Raw genomic sequence first — 16,553 nt, forward strand, 5'->3', positions numbered from 1 at the left:
CATGCAGGGCATACATGGAACGCTATAGCCAAGTGGCCGGCGTAGTATACAGAAACATCTGGAAGCCCCGAGGTCAACATGGGAGGTGGTGGAGAATGACCGAGCTAAGATCCTGTGGGATTTCCAGATACAGACGCACAAACAGGTGGTGGCTAACCAACCGGACATAGTGGTGGTAGAGAAACAGAAGAAGACGGCCGTAGTGATCGATGTAGCGGTTCCCAGGTGTGATGTGACGTAGCCGAGCATTTCTGAGCTGTGGTTCTGGAACCTCGTTCACACGGTGGCATTCCTGGCACAAACCTTTTCACATGCGGCCTCTGGAAGCTTCTCCTCCGGGCGGTCTTTCTCTTCCCTGTGTGCGGTCAGATCCAGGCGCAGCTCCCACAGGGCTGACAGATACTCGTCGTTGTTGGCGTCTATTTCCAGAGCGCGCTCATAATTTCTCACGGCCCTGCTCCGATTGCCCTCAGCTCTGGCCACTGCTCCCAGGATGCCATAGGACACGGCGTCTCTGGGATAATTTTTGAGGCGTCCCTCTGCTATCGTCGTCAGTTTCTGCAAAAGAATACCTGAAGGTTACTTCCTATTTACTGAGATCAGGTTGAGTTTGCATTAGTTTTGCATAAAGCAGAGTGAGAAGCTGGCCGACCTTCACACAGTGCTTCCAATGTGATGTGTTGATGCAGAACTCCAGAGCCTGTTGGATGCAGCACAGGACACGTTAGCAGATGGTTAACTGTCCACAGCTCGACTTTCCAAATGTCCGTCTGCCTCAGAGGCCTGTTTGCTAATACTGGATGCACCTGGTGTATGCACCTGGCATGCACACCTGCAGTCTGAATGCAGTTTTGGACGATCCGTACCTTTTTGTAATAGGTGAGTCCGAGGTCTTTCTGAGTGGTGTGATAGTAGCAGAACTCTGCATAATACCAGTAGACGTACTGACGGATGCCTGGAGGTTCATCCTCTAACGTCTGCAGCACATCATCAAACATCTGCTGAGCTCTGAAGCAACAAACACAAAGCTTAGACACAAAGAATTAATACATCAAATGTTTTTGGAATCAACAGTCCATCTGATGACTGTCTGTAGAAACATCAATACAGTCGAGTAAAACTGTCCAATCTGACATAATGCTGGTGTGACCACAGGGGTCAAAGTTTCCTTCACGCACTTGTTTCCAGCTTTGGTAATATGATTCAACGCTTTTTAGTTTTATTCCATAAGTGATCACGTTGGTCAGGTTTAGTCCAACCGTTCTTCTACCTGTGTCATTACTACCAGCTTTTTTAAATAAACATAAAACCAACACTGAGAATATTTCATTGGAAACAAACTGACAGGTAAACAGACCTCCTTCTTTCAAAGTTCTGTGCGTACTGCAGAGCCAGCAGAGCTTTCGCAGCATTGAAACCCTTCTTGAGCCTGACTGATTCCTCCAGATGCTGAATACAAAGACGTGTCCAATGCTGCACCTCTATTGGATAAAAACAGGTGTTACTGACTGAAATATTAAACGCCCCCTTGTGTCCGGTCTTTGAGTGATGATGTATGAACCCTGCTCCGGTCCAAACTCCTCTGTGTTTAAGGCTGTTGTGTTTTTAACATGTTTTAATGTTTTGTATCTTGTTCTATTTAATCTGAACAAGCCCCTAAAATCAGTCAGTGATCACTGTCGGCCTCTCTCGGTTTTTATCACCACTGTTCATTTTAAACCCTTACGATGTAACTACAGCCCATGCAGCAGTATATGAATGACTAACCTGGTATTGTGGATGGATTATCTCAGTTGTTCTCCTGACTGAAGTTTGGTCCGTTTACAGCATCCTGCCATGCGATTGCATTTGTCTCTAACCATCAGGAACCCTCACGTTAACTTTTATCGAGTGGAAAAAAGTTAGCGTTCATCCTCCAGCTTCACTGTGTTTATGCTATGCTAACATAGCTGTGTCGCTAGCGATCACGTAGCACATCATTATATACCAGCTAGTCCAACTTCAGTAACCCTACAAACGTCACTGCTGTTTACTTTCCTGTCTTCGTTTATGTTGGAGGTGATAGCAGAGCTGTACGTTTGAATTTTTTCAGAAATCTCTCAGTCAGAACATGCTATATCATGTTTAGGTGGAAGCTAGTGTGGGAAATATATTAGGTGGTAGTGCTTTAATTAGTGGCATATTAATCCAGAAGCTAACGAACGTGCACAGCATAGAGCCTTAGAAGTGTTTCGCTTGTAACTGCATATGTGCCTGCACAGCGACGGTTATAACAGGATGTACTCAGTGCTATATGCGATCATGGGCCCCCTAACGAGAACAACAGGAAGCAGCTGAGGTGAAAGGCAGACACCTTTCTAAGTGTTATAGAAGATTAACAAAAAAGGAGTTGCATTTAACTGTTAACCGTAACTGATGCATGTTATGTTATCTGCTTACGCATGAGGGGGCGTGAACACGACATATGGAACTGTATATCGAAGGGCTTCCTTTTTGAGATCGACACAGAAGGTGGTATTGTGTAAATCTCCCATATATGTATGCTTAATAAATAATTGTTGATTGGCTGGACCTGCTCTGAGTCTTGGTTGTTTGTTCTCAGCACAACATCAAAGAATTCGGGACACTAGCGAGCTAACTTCCTGCTAACTTCTAACTCCGTTAAACTTCATAAATCCTGTTTCTCATGGATGCCTGGATGTTAAACTTAATTGTTACACCTGGTAAAGCAGCAGCACATTTTATTAAAGATGAAAGAATTTAGACAGTTTGTAACTCTTAGTAAAGCCACAGTGTCCTGAAGCATAGTTTGGGCCCAGAAACAGGTAATGATGTCAGACTTAAAGACTGGATTAATCCTGAAAATGTAGTCACATCTTGATTGCTTTATTTGAGACCTGCTGTGGTGTGCAGACGCACAATAATAAAGATGGTATCTCTGTCCAAATACTTACCCGACTGGAAGGAGTTTGAACTTTATACCAGGTCCTACCTCCTGATGAGAGTATAAACAGAGTACAGTGCAGTACCTGACTCTGGTCGGACTCTTTTCCCAAGCAGCTTATTCTTCTTCTTCTCATAACACAGAGCAAGCTGGTGGTGAATGAAAGATGACTGGCTTTTCTTCTCCAGCATACTCTTCAGCAGATCGATAGACTCATCCAGCTGATCCTAGAACAGGGACGAGTCACGGTAACGTTGGAGAGACGAGACGTTAGAAGCATAAAACCAATATTTTACCTCTTTGATTCACCTTGATTCACCATCAAGACCAGTATGTTTTTCCTATAAGCTACAGATGTTTTACCTGGTTGCGGAGGTATTTTGCTACATAGCGGGTGACTTGAGTGTTGTCCTGTCCGACTTCCAGGGCCTTCTTCACCAAACCTTTAGCCTCCGTGTGTTTGTTCTTGTAGTGGACCAGCTTCAGAGCCAGCAGGGACATCAAAACGCCATCATCTGGATTTTTTTCCAGAGCTCGACGAAGCTGTTTAGTGGCCGGTGATTCCTCGGGATGCCAATCACTAACATCCTGAAGATAAGAGCTCCATAAGTTTGCTGGATGTAATTTATTTAATGGGTGTTACCTCTCAAATAATCGACAACAACACAACTACAAAGTTAATGACTACAATGGTTAATACAGGAGAATCCTATGGACTGTCTGCTTCAGCAGGATAACTGCTTATATGCCGAAAGGCTGATTGGCTGATAGATTGTACCTGTTCTGTGCGATAGAGGACGATAGCATAGCCAGTGTTCCACTCCCAGTCATCAGGCTGCAGCTCCAAAGCTTTGCAGAAATATTCTTCAGCTTTGGTATAGTAAGAACTGGAGAACTTAAGAAAGGTCCAGCCCTTCTCCCCGTACACTTCTGGATGGAGGTCAGTGGAAGAATCTGGCGGATGCTTTACCTGCAGAGTCACAGTATATTTAACATAAATAGACTTGATTGCAGCTAATTCTTTGACAGTGTCTGAACATTTATCAACTTTTTAGCCGAGAAGCCACAAATGCACAAACTAGTCTAGTTTGGCTCATTCGTTATATGCAGTTTATGTTTCAAATGTTATAGTTGTCACAGAAATATCCTGAAGTGTTTGGTTGCTAAACTGAAAAGATGGTCCGATATCCACACATATGGTCCAGAAAGGATCATGCAGCACTTTTGAAATTCTCTTGTTTTGTTTGGCAGTGTGCGCTAAAACAGGGTCTTCATGTAAGTGAGTGATCGCAGATTTGGATCCTGTAAAAACACCTCAGGTAACCTGATGGCTGCACACTCTGTGGTCCAGTAACAGGTCTAACATGGAGCTGTCACTGTGTGTTTATATTAAACTAACATGGAGGTTTAGGTGTTGTCAGTTTTGGCTGATTTCCAGTGTTTATGCAATGCTAGGGCCCTTTCACAATATGTGTACTTGTGTTCTCGTGGAGAACACAAGTACAAGTGGAAACCTCATCAGTGGCTGTACTGGTTCAGTTCAAACAACAAAGTCAAGTACGCCCAAAGCGCCTCGATGTATTCCCGCTCCGCCCATTCCATCGAGCAGGCAACGTTGTGACTTGTGTGGACCTGGCACAGCCAAATATCCCAGAATGCATTTTGTCCAAAACTTAAAAGCGGCAGCGTTGGAGAAGAGCAGCAAGTAACGTTTGAACTGTTTCTGTGACACAGAATAAACTGTTGATGTGTAAACATCAAATATCTGCTGCATTTATCAACACATCACCTTTTTGCGCCGATGTTTTTGGAGCACCAACTGTCAGGTGACCGGAGGTTGAGGCTCACTAGAGCCAGTGAGAACGCCTGACTCCCAGCACATTGTTTTCATTTTGATGATTTCTAAATCTTTGTGTTTGGATTATTTCAGCTTTTTTGTTGTCTTTTGTTTTCTTCTTTGTTTTTGCTTCTGAGTAAATCGGTTTGACCGAGATTAAAGTTAAACCCCAGAAAAGTTGATTCTGTTCATCAGGATGTTTTCAGTGGGAGAAACGTTTCATCATCATCAGGTGACTTCTTCAGCCTCAGCTGACTGCAGGTTTCAACCTTATCATCAGGACATAATGACTGAAACCAGCACCACTGACGAACCTTGGGCTGCGAGGTCAGTTTATGATCATTAATATGCAAAATGTCATGTAAAAAATTAAATCTAACATTAAAAACATTTTCATTCAGTTTCTGGAGCAGAAACATCTGGAGCAGCTGGATACCCTGACGCTCCAGAAATGATGAAATGATGTTTTGAACATGTGTTCAGTGATCGTCCACTCCACAGCTGACTATTATAAGTTTTGAGTGTCAAAGAAAATCAAAATCAAATCCTTCGAACGTCCGATCTGTTTTCGTTCAGTGGCAGCACGAGCTGTGCGCACAATGTTTGTAAGAGAGATGAAGTTTGTGTTTCGGTGACAGTCTTTATGAACATATCAATGTCTGGATATTATAACAGCCATGAAGGCTAAAGGCAGGGGTTCTTTAGATGTAAAGTATATTATTATAGTCAGCGCCTCTAGATTCATAACAGGGTTTATAGGTGGGTGTTAAAAAAGTGTTTAGAAACAGCTCAGGTTAAACCAGTCGTGTTTCTGAGGCTGTATACATGCCAGTATATCCTCGACTCTCTGGCAGTAAGTCTGGGACTGCACGTAGTCTTTGGTGTGGTATTTCAGCCAAGCCAGGTCTCCGTACGTCACAATGAGCCGCAGCTCGCTCTCCCGTCCGTAACACTCCCTCGTCTTCTCCTCTGATTCAGTGAGAAGTGACAGCGCCTCCTCTGGTTTACCCTGAAGATACCTGAGGATGGACAACAAACAGGAATAACTCACTGTGCACCAGCGTCTTCAGGGTTTTGATACGTCCTTGTACCTGTAAAGCCATGAAACTTTGTGGCGCAGAGACATTATATTATTAAGAGTAATTGCTCGCCTGACTTCACCCACACATGAACTTCCCACTCGTGATCCAAGGGGTTTAATACGATGTCAGCCCACCAGCTTCAGCGTTTCTGGGAAGGACTTCCACAGGCTTCGGAGTGTTTATGGGAATTTTTGATCATTCTTTCAGAAGCACCTTTGTGAGGTCTGTGCTGTTGTCCTAGCAACCACCAAACCCAGACTCCTCCATCGGAGAAGCGTGATTGGTCGCTCCAGACAACACGTCTCTAGAGCTCGGTGTGCTTCACGTATCACCAAGCATCGCCATCGATGCTTGGTGATGTAAGGCTTGAATGCAGCTGTTCGCCATGGAAACATATTTCCTAAAGCTTTTCTCGTTTGGCTCTCAGCGAAGGCGGTCGCACTTTTCTCCTCTCCTCCTTCCCCTATCTTCCCTGCTTAGCCGCTTATGTCCTTGTCTTGTCTCGTGCTTTTTTTTTTTCTTCTTACTACCCTGGAACAGTCTCTCACAGCCGGTGTCTAAAACCTAAAGAGAACTATGGATTTGATCAACTGGTCTCTAAATGCTATTGACACCCTTTTCTCAACGAGAAGTTTGGGCTCGGGAGAGCCTGAGTGCCCTGGAGGGACTTTCCCTGCTGGATACACGATGGACGGGTGGCATGGAGGATCGTGTGCCTGGCGGGACTGTCGATCGAGGACGCTGAAGATATCTACCTATTCGGAACCATGATAGCAGGGTTCTTGCTGATCGGAGCTGGCTTGGCCCTGGCTTATCGGAGAATCAAGACAGCGGGACTGGCTGCTCAAACCCCCACCAAGCTGCCTGCTGAGATTGGATTGACTGGACGAGGCGCGGCTTCTCAGAAAGGGCTCACAGACGGGGACATGGTCAAGAGCTTGGAGGCTATTGCGGCTGCAGTGAATACTCAGAATAACATCTCTGAGCGGATACTGGGACACATCAGGGAAGAATCAGCTCAAATCAACAACTATGGGCGAAAGCTGGAAAACATCACGGATCAGTTGGCTGCGGTCGCGAGGTCTCAGAACCGGCTCTGTGAGCAAAAGATTGAAAAGATTGACAAGACCACGGAATTGAAGGTTAACAACATCATGGAGAAACTGACGGCTATCCAACGGGAGATGGAGAGATCAGTGTCGGAGTGCTAAAACAATACAGCTCGAAATTCTCATGAGCTGTTGGAAAGAAATCACCATCTTAATATGGCTACCCCTCCGGCGCCAGCTGCGGGCTCAAGGCTGGAGCCGATCAAAAACAATCCCAGATAACGCCTGTGTTGACACTGTTCCTCCCCATTCTAAGGCCACCTGGGTTGGCTGGCAGACTGTTTACTTAGCCTGGCAGGGCGAAGGACACTGTCTCCGCTGAACTATGGACACGCACACACATACACTTACACTGAAAACCACACACTTATCCCCCTCCCTTTCCAAACGCCTTCGATGCTTGTTTCCTGTGGGGGAACACGGCGGGTCTACGTGCCGCGCTGGATAAGATAGCGCTGTGCGAGGCGGCTGCTGGGTTTGCTTCACATTGCTCCTTACCCATCACCCTACCGTGTGGCTTGTTATGTCTTCCCAATGTTGTGTCACATTTATGTGCTTTTTTGTGCAGAGGAGTTTTTTTGTTTCCTGTTCTCGTGCTGTCCTACCATGGAAGCACAGCATGAGAAGGGGTCTCTTTTTTTCCTCTTGTACTTTCCCATTGTAATGTACATTTCAGTGTTTTTCTCTCCAATGCTACCAATCTCCGACTGTATCCCCATGTGATGTCTGTGTGTCTATGTAAGGTCGGGGGGGTCCCATTTCACTGCAGGACCCCCCTGCATGTGACGAATAAAGCCTTGATTGATTGATTGATTGATTGATTGATTGATTGATTGATTGATTGATTGTACGCAATGTTGACGTTTGGAGGTGTGCAGCGATGGACTCTGCACTATGATCCTCACCGACCCCGCTCCACTTCCTCCCAATCTCCTCCACCTTGTTCTAATCCCACTAACAGTCGGCTAAAGAGGAAAGTTCACGACTGGACAGGTGACATCCTATCACAGTTAAAAGCTGGAAATTCACTGAGCTCCTGGGAGCGACCTAGGTGCTGATTTTCTACACCTGTGGACATGGAAGTGAATCGAACATCTGAATTCAGTGACTTGGATGGGTGAGTGAATATTTTTGGCAATAATGTGCATGTAAAAACCCAGCTTCACAGAAGCAACACCTACTTGCACAGTTGAATCTTGTTGTCCAATTATGATGATTTTATCTTTGAATGTCCCACAAACAAAGGCTTTTAGCTGAGGGTTCAAATGACCCTGGAAGCCTGTTCAATGTTCTGCACTGCTTACCTCACATAAGACAGGAACCTGTAGGAGTGGGCCAGGGCGCCCCGCTGCCCCAGTTGCAGGTCTATATCATGCTGCAGCTGCTCGCTAAGGTCGTCCAACTCCAAGTCTTCCTTCTTCAGATCCCAGGTGAAACGACTCTGCAGCTGCTGCAGCCTGCGGTGTAGATCTTTACCTGGATCACTGCGTAAGACAAAACACATTCTCAATATATTAGCAAGTGTTCACAAACATGAACAATTTAATCGTTTCTTAGGAGTATTTATGGTTTTATTTTGCGACACTGAGAAAACTGATGAAAACAAATGTGCAGCACATGGAAGCAACATAATGAGATTGTGTTAATCTCATTGTTAGTTTTTTAACCTCTTCAGCATGTTTGAAAAACAGAACATGCTGTTCAGTCCAAATTCAAAGATCCTTGTGTCCTAATTTGAAAATATTTGTACCATTTCTAGTAGAGATGCTCGTGATCAGCATCTCTTGTTTTGCTTTAAGAACTAATTTACAGCTGTTAAGTTCAACTGAAGGAATGTGACTAGAGAACAAACAGATTAATTTACCAGGATAGTGTCGTTAGCATAGAAACACACATAACAACCTTGTTGCAGAACACACACACACATACACTCTATCCAACACATACCAGTGAAAGGTCATTAATAAATGAGCTGCACACTGTCTCTGCAGACATCGTGCTTTTCTTTTTCTTGCTCAAATGTATCCTTGATCATATCGAGACTAGGAATGGGTATCGAAAACCGGCTCTTGTTGAGAACCGGTTCCCACTGTTTCAATTATTTGGAATTGTTTGCCATTTTTGCAAACGATTCCCTTATCGATTCCAGTCGCCTCAAACGACGTGTTTTTAATTCCGCTCCGGACTCGTGAATCTCAACCCAGCAGCAGCGGTAACGTTTGCACGTCCTCTCCCGTTAATGCGGCAGGTAAATAATCAGCTAACAGTGCATATTATGTTAGCGCGATCTGCCTTATTACAAAACCTGCCATTACTGTGCTGCATTTAGGTGACCATGATGAGAGAGACAGAGTCTGGCTGGCTCAGATGCTGGCAGTTCTCGCTGCAGTCTACCGGTAGCGTCTCCTTTCAGGCCAGGATAGACGAATGCCACCGAGCAGTGACTAAGTTTGTGGTCAAAGGCTTGCACCCATTTGCCACAGCAGATGCCCCCAATTTTCGGTAAGTGAATGTGTTTGATTTACTAGATATTCTTGTGTAATTGCTACAGAATAATTTATGTTATACTTTGTTATTGCTACAGAAGAATATTTATTTTATTCATATTTTACATTTACAATGTTTTTTCCTGGGGACCCTGTGACACCCCATTGAAGAGCCGTAGGCTGTGGATCTCTTAAGATCTCACTGTTGGGTTTGTAAGGCCATGTTACTCCTAAATTTCTATCTTGTTCAAAGAGAAATTATAAGCTAATCGACCTCAGTGTTCTCCTTTTTTAAAAAGAATCGATAAAGAATCGAATCGTTAAACAGAATCAAAAATGGAATCGGAATCGTGAAAATCTTATCAATACCCATCCCTAATCAAGAATATCTCTCCACTCTGTGAACTCTTCAATATTACAGGGAATGCCTCGCGGTCTCTCCAGTTGCACTGCTACGAGGCCAGGCCCATCCTCAAGCGACCCCACCCTTGCCCCGGCTGCTGGGCGGGCAGCAGTGGATGCCTTCCGCCCCCTGGCTTGGCCTTTACGTCTGGACCTTGACCGGGAGTTTGGGTCTCCTCACAGGTTGTCTTAAACAGTTACCCCATACATATGACAGAGAACGTGCAGTTACAATCTCTCCAGCTTCACGCCGTTCCAAGATGCGTTCCAATCAAACCATCACCGGTTACACATCTGCACAGCTGTTTTATATGTAAGCTGATGGGCGTGGCTAGGCTAGCCAGAGTGTCTTGAAAAGCTCTCCATGCCCCATGACCAAAGAGGGGCTCATTCCTCCTACATATGGAATATGTGGAGCGATAATCTCTCACTCAGAGAACCAAGGTTACAAAGTAACCACACGTTCTGGAGACACTTTCAGCAAAAATGAGATTTGGGTAATAATTAGGGACCCTAGTCTGTTTTTTAAGACCCTCTAAGGTCTAAGTGATCATTAATGAAGATCACCTGATGTTCTGGAGAAATTAAAAAAGTTGGAAAAATGGAAATAGTTTTGGTTTAAGTCAGTTTTGGATTTATCTTTCTTAATTACCAAGACAAAACAGGAGTAGGGTTGGGAATACACCTCACAGGGTTAAAAACTGAATACCTATCACCCACTAAATGCTAATGCTAATTGAACCATAGCAACACAATTTGTGCTACACAGCTTATCTGAAACAGTAATTAATGACAGGACTTCTTAGAGCAGTCTTGTGTCATCATGTCATGGTCCTAGGTCTTTTGAACTGAGCTCTCTGAAGTTTACTTTGTTAGTCTTAAGCTATTCTTTAGTGTCTAGTTATTCTGTTTGGAGTTTATATTCCCTGTTTAGTTCCTTGATTATTTAGTAGCTTCCCCCCCTGTGTCTTTGCCCTCAGTGTGTTTGTGTGTCTGTGCTTGTATGAGTTCTTGTTTCACTCGTCTTTGTTTTCCCAGCACGTCGTGTCTGCTCTCTCTCTCCCTTGTGTTTTATCACTCCCTCTCATCTGCCTCTCCTCCACTCCTGCTTCATGTTCCTCTGTTTCCTGTTTTGTTGAAATTGTGAAGGTTGCGTGTTTCCATATTCGTTCTGGTCAGTTTTGCTTCCCCTGTCTCATTATGGTTATTCCTGTCAGCTGTGTTCCTCCTGTGTTTCGCTTCCTTGTTATCCCTCTGTGTATTTATGTCAGCGTTTCTCTCATGGCTGTGTGTCTCTCCCTGTGTTTCTCGAGTATTTAGTTTCTTAGGTTATTCTTCTAATTTACTTTAGTACCAACCTTTTCCCCATGAAGCTGTGTTTTGAGTTTAACCCTGTAAGACCCAACCCATCAAAAAATAGCCAGAAAATTCTGATTTTTTTGGAACTGAGATGTTTATTAACCCTTATGAAAAAATCCACAATTTTTTTTGCTATATCATGTTGTGTGTGATTGTTGTATCGCATTGGGCGTTTTTGACAACTTTTTGTTAGCAACAATGTTAACTTTAAGGAAGTCTGTCACTTCCTGTTTGTTCCTGTGATGCATGCCCTGCTTTCTGATACTGAACTAGTTTTGAGCTAGTTTTTCATAATTTTCAGAGCTTTGATTTTGGACCAGAACCAGTGGAATATGAGTACAAACCTCAGTGAACACTGCTTAATTTAAATCATCGCCCCCAGAATATTTTAGACGAAGGACGCTAGTGGCAAATTAGCTAGTGGGCCATCAGGGTGACGCTACAAGAGCATCTCTCTGCAGGGGCCCAAAAAAAGTACTGACAACCGAGGAAGGCGATGATATTAAGAAGTTGCTGGAGTTTATGACAGAGGAGATTTCTGCTGTCAAACTGCAGCAGAAAGCCATCCTAGACCTGGTCGAGGAAGTTAAGGCTCTCTGCATCCAGAACACCGAGAAGGATCGGCGGCTGGCGTACCTGGAGAACAGAGTGGCGAGTTTGGAGCAGTACACCTGGATGAACGATGTCATCATCATTCTCGCCTCTGTCAGTGCGCCCCAGGGTGGCTGTGGCTACAATGTAGCTTGCCATCACCAGTGTGTGAATGTGTGTGTGACTGGGTGGATGACTGAATGTGTAAAGCGCTTTGGGGTCCTTAGGGACTAAGTAAAGCGCTATACAAATACAGGCCATTTACCATTTTTTACCATCACGGGGCTTTGCATCAAACCCCGGTCATACGCCCGGGCGGTCGCAGAGTAGGAGGGCCAGGAGAGGATGATGTCAACTCCACGGAGGATCAAGTGATTTCAAGTGGAACTTCCTACGGTCCCAAGGTGTGGAAGTGGATTACAACACTGAGGCTTGCCACCCTCTACCCCGAAAAAATGACAGTGACAAATCAGCCATCACTGTGAGATTTGCTAAAAGAAAACACATAACAGCACTGCTAAGACAAGGAAGTGAAAGGATCCGACGTCTTCATGAATGAACATCTGACAAAATGAAATGCTGACATGACACGTGACGTGACACACAACACAACACACAACACAACACATGGCTCAGTCTGAAAGAACTTCATCTGCATCCGGCAACAATATCAATATAACTCATTGGAACTCTGTTTATGATAATCTGGAACTGAGGACATTTCAATACACAGACCATAATGTTCTAGACTTAGAAAAGGACACAGACCCGGAAAATAATTTCTTCTCCAACATCAGCAATAACTGCTGCTACTTCACTGATGAACAGTTTAAACACACCATCAACACGGAAGACAGATGATCAGTAATCCATTTTAATAGCAGAAGTCTGTATGCCAACTTCAACGATATAAAGGAATATCTAAATGAGTTGACAAATCCATTTGGAATTATTGCCATTTCTGAAACATGGATCAATGCTGAGAAAGGACCGGACTTTGGACTGGAGGGATGTGAAATCAACTTTGTAAATAGAAGGAACAAAAGTGGAGGGGGAGTAGCTGTGTATGTGGATAGAAACTTAAATTATAAGGTATGACAACTGTGATTGCTATATAACAATTGAAATTTATAAGGAAAAAGAGAAAATGTAATAGTTAGCAGTATATATAGAACACCTGGCTCTGGTATTCAAGTATCTAATGACTTCATAGAGGAAGTATTCTCTAAAACTGATCAAAAAGTTATGTTTATCTGTGGTGATTTTAATATTGACCTGTTGAATCTGTAAAAGCATAAAATGACCAACAAATTTCTAAACACTGTAAAGTTGGAGCACAATTACACCTCACCGTGCCACATTACTCCACAATATTTTCACTAACAATATGGAAAACACGATTGTGAGCAGATTATTGATCAATGACATCACCGATTACCCACCAGTTTATGACAAGAATTACAAGAGAAATCATCACGAGGACCTCTTTTATTGATAGGTATGTTATTTTATTTTATTCTATTGCATTCTATTCTTGTGCACTCGTTTTTATCTTTTTCCTCTTGCTGCAGTGAGCATGTTCATGACAAAAGAATTTCCTTTGTGATAAATAAAGTTTTTATCTTATCTTAAATATAAAAAATACAAAAATAAGTTGACCAATATTATACGCGTATGTAGAAATGAGTATTATAGTAAAACAGGGAATATCGGATATTTTAAATACTATCATTAAAAATAGTTCTGGACAACAAAGTTATCCTCAATATTTTATTGACAACTGCAATCTAATGGAAAACACAGCTGATGTGATGAAGAGCTTTAATCCTGATTTTGTAAATATTGGACCAAATCTGGCAGAACAAATCCCCGAGTCACTGCCATCAGCAGACTGTAGTCAAAGCCTGATGGGAACCCTAACTCAATGTTCCTCACAGCAGTGGAGGAAAAAGAAATAACTGATATTATAAATGTGTAAATACAAAATATTTACTGAAAATTGTCAAGCAGGTCATAGAAGGAATCATAGGACCTCTAACATACATCTGTGACTCATCGTTTCAGACTGGAACAGTTCCAAACAATGAAACAGCTAAAGTTGTGCTGCTGTATAAAGCTGGGGATAGATGCCACTTCACAAATGACAGGCCTGTTTCTTTACTACCACGATTCTCCAAAATCCTAGAAAACCTGTTTAATAAACAACCAGACAAATTCTTAGATTAATATAAATGACTCTCTGACAGTCAGTATGGATCCAGATCGAAAAGATCAACTTCACTGGCATTAATTGGATCAATCGAGGAGATTACAAATGTCAATGGGATTACAGTGATTAGAGTTCTTGACAATAGTTTATGGGCATATGTATATTTGGTGTTGCTGTCCCTCATTGTGTGTGTGTGTGTGTGTGTGTGTGTGTGTGTGTGTGTGTGTGTGTGTGTGTGTATGTGTGTACGGGTTCGTACTATCCTGGTGGGGACCAAAATCTGACTTTTACTATCCTGGTGGGGACTTTCTGCACCGTGGGGACCAAAATCCAGGTCCCCTTGGGGTTGAAAGCAATTTTCACACTCAAAATGCGGTTTTACTGTCAGGGTTACAATTAGGTTATGGTTAGGTTTAGGGTAAGGGTTAGGGTTAGGCATTCATTTTTAATGGTTAGGGTTAGGGTAAGGGGCTAGGGAAAGCATTATGTCAATGGGATGTCCCCACGAGGATAGCAAACCAGACATATATTATACACATCCGGCCTGTAATGCTTCAGATCTGCAGATGCTTAGCACCGTGCACACTTTATTTACACTGTAAATAAAGACACCGCTTCATTGCAAGAGTCCTGCATTTGGGTCCTCATTCCCCACATCCCCACATCAATCATCACATATTAATTAATAAACTGGAACGGTACGGGATCAGGCGGGTTGTACTGCACTGGGTGAAAATTAGTGACAGGAAACAGAAGCTGGGTGAATATTTCTCATCATGCTTGGATTTTGCATGTGGTGTTCCACAAGGCTCTGTACTGGGTAAAAATTATTTATTATTTATATAAATTATATTTGTAAGGTATCTGATATATTAAAATTAGTATTATTTGCAGATGACACAAATATGTTTTGTTTTGGGAGGAATCTAAAGGAGCTGCTGGATACAAGAGTAACAAACAAACAAATCTAAGTAAAACTAAAATCGTCTTATTTGGGAATTCCCAAAGAAACACACAAGTGCAGATTCATATAGATGGTGTGGAAATTGAAAGAGTTCTTGAACAAAAGTTTCTTGGTGTGATAATAGATGATAAATTAAGCTGGAAGTCTCATATAAATAATTTACATAACAACATTTCAAGCAGTATTTAAATTTTGAGTAAAGTAAAAACCATTCTGGACCACAGATCACTCCACAGTCTCTACTGTTCACTGATCGCACCGTATTTGCATTACTGTGCAGAGGTTTGGGGCAACACTTACAAATGTTCACTATCATCAATCTTTATATTACAAAAAAGGGCCAAAAGAGGATCATCCATAACACCAGTTACAGAGATCATACAAATCCACTATTCTTAAAATCAAAAATACTAAAATTCACAGATCTGGTTCATTTTTTCACGGCACAAATTTTGTAAAAAGCAATAAACAACCTACTTCCTGACAATATTCTAAAATGGTTTTCTAAAGGGAACAGGGAATTAAATTGAGAGAGATGGAGGTCTCAGAAGCTCCTGTATCAAATATGACACAAAGGGAATCACAGGGTTAAGTTCCATTTCTGTGAGTTTGCACTTGGGTCCTTTTCCTGCCTGATGGTTTGGAGGAAGTAATTACTGAAGTTACCTCAGAAAGATCAATTGGAGAAAAAGACTCTAAATGCATGTGTTTAGTATTGAGCTGTAGTTAATGTTGTGTCTGTGGCTGAGCAGTAAAATGACAGACAGCAAATAAAACTGGTTTCTGAGTTTTCTAAAAACTCAAAAAAGTGCTTTGAGGATTCTGACAGTTGGAATCCCAACATCAAAACGTCCTGATGATTTACGAGCCAAGCAAGCTGCAGCAAGAAGCGGTCGTATCTGGGCATGCCCACCACACCCACACTGATGTTCACATCCCAGCCTGAGAACTTCTCTCACTGACACCTCTGCTTGTCATTTAAATGCAATTTTTTCTGCATTTAAATCATTTGTGAATATTACAGTTCCACACATTTGTGTGCATGCACACCCTCATATCTATGTATTAATATTTCCTGAGTCTGAGGAGTTTTCTCTCTGTGATGGATATTGTGAGTATATGTACATAACAAATAAAATAAAGACAAAAACACTCACCTCATTTTAATTATTAAGGCTCAGACACGTTGGTACAAAGCGTACTGGAAGTGCAGCAGTTTGCAGCAATATGAAAGAAATAATGGTGCGTTCAGTATCACCTCTGACTGGACAATGGCAGGATAATTCATCTTAGTGAAGCAAACAGCAACACAACAGGTTTTTCTTTCAGCTGTGAGGTCACCAAAGACATGCAGGTAGAAAAATCAACATTTAACCCATTAAGGTCCTGAGACCCGCAGACACTTCCTGTCTATGTCTGAGGTTTGGGTTGTGCTTTGAAGATCGTTTTTTTCCTACAACACCCGAATGCAGCACCACAGTCTGCTTAGCTTTCGTTTCCTCTTCATCACCACACAAACATAAATGCCAGAAAGCTGCTTTCAAAGACACAGAGACACGAGGGAAAAATC

The 16,553-nt window shown here is 42.7% G+C and overlaps 1 protein-coding gene across 1 annotated transcript; it reads right to left on the reverse strand.

The window, feature by feature from the left end:
• Positions 1 to 250: 250 nt before the first annotated feature.
• Positions 251 to 16,235, reverse strand: LOC134633405 (interferon-induced protein with tetratricopeptide repeats 5-like). The gene is made up of 11 exons (XM_063482254.1): positions 16,141 to 16,235; positions 8,277 to 8,456; positions 5,611 to 5,800; positions 3,723 to 3,914; positions 3,645 to 3,653; positions 3,308 to 3,532; positions 3,030 to 3,171; positions 1,342 to 1,481; positions 867 to 1,028; positions 653 to 700; positions 251 to 558 (listed from the first exon to the last, which is right to left on the reverse strand). Exons 1-11 carry the CDS (start codon positions 16,143 to 16,145, stop codon positions 277 to 279), a joined length of 1,575 nt encoding a protein of 524 aa, XP_063338324.1. The 5' UTR covers positions 16,146 to 16,235; the 3' UTR covers positions 251 to 276.
• Positions 16,236 to 16,553: the final 318 nt, after the last annotated feature.

Source organism: Pelmatolapia mariae, linkage group LG8, assembly GCF_036321145.2.
Source record: "Pelmatolapia mariae isolate MD_Pm_ZW linkage group LG8, Pm_UMD_F_2, whole genome shotgun sequence".
NCBI classification, from domain to species: Eukaryota; Metazoa; Chordata; class Actinopteri; order Cichliformes; family Cichlidae; genus Pelmatolapia; species Pelmatolapia mariae.

Coding starts and splice junctions, on each gene's coding strand:
- LOC134633405 (XM_063482254.1), bottom strand. Junction 3,915..5,610: donor AGAGAGTCGAGGATATACTG/GCATGTATACAG, acceptor GTGACTCTGCAG/GTAAAGCATCCGCCAGATTC. Junction 3,172..3,307: donor CAAAATACCTCCGCAACCAG/GTAAAACATCTG, acceptor TCCCTGTTCTAG/GATCAGCTGGATGAGTCTAT.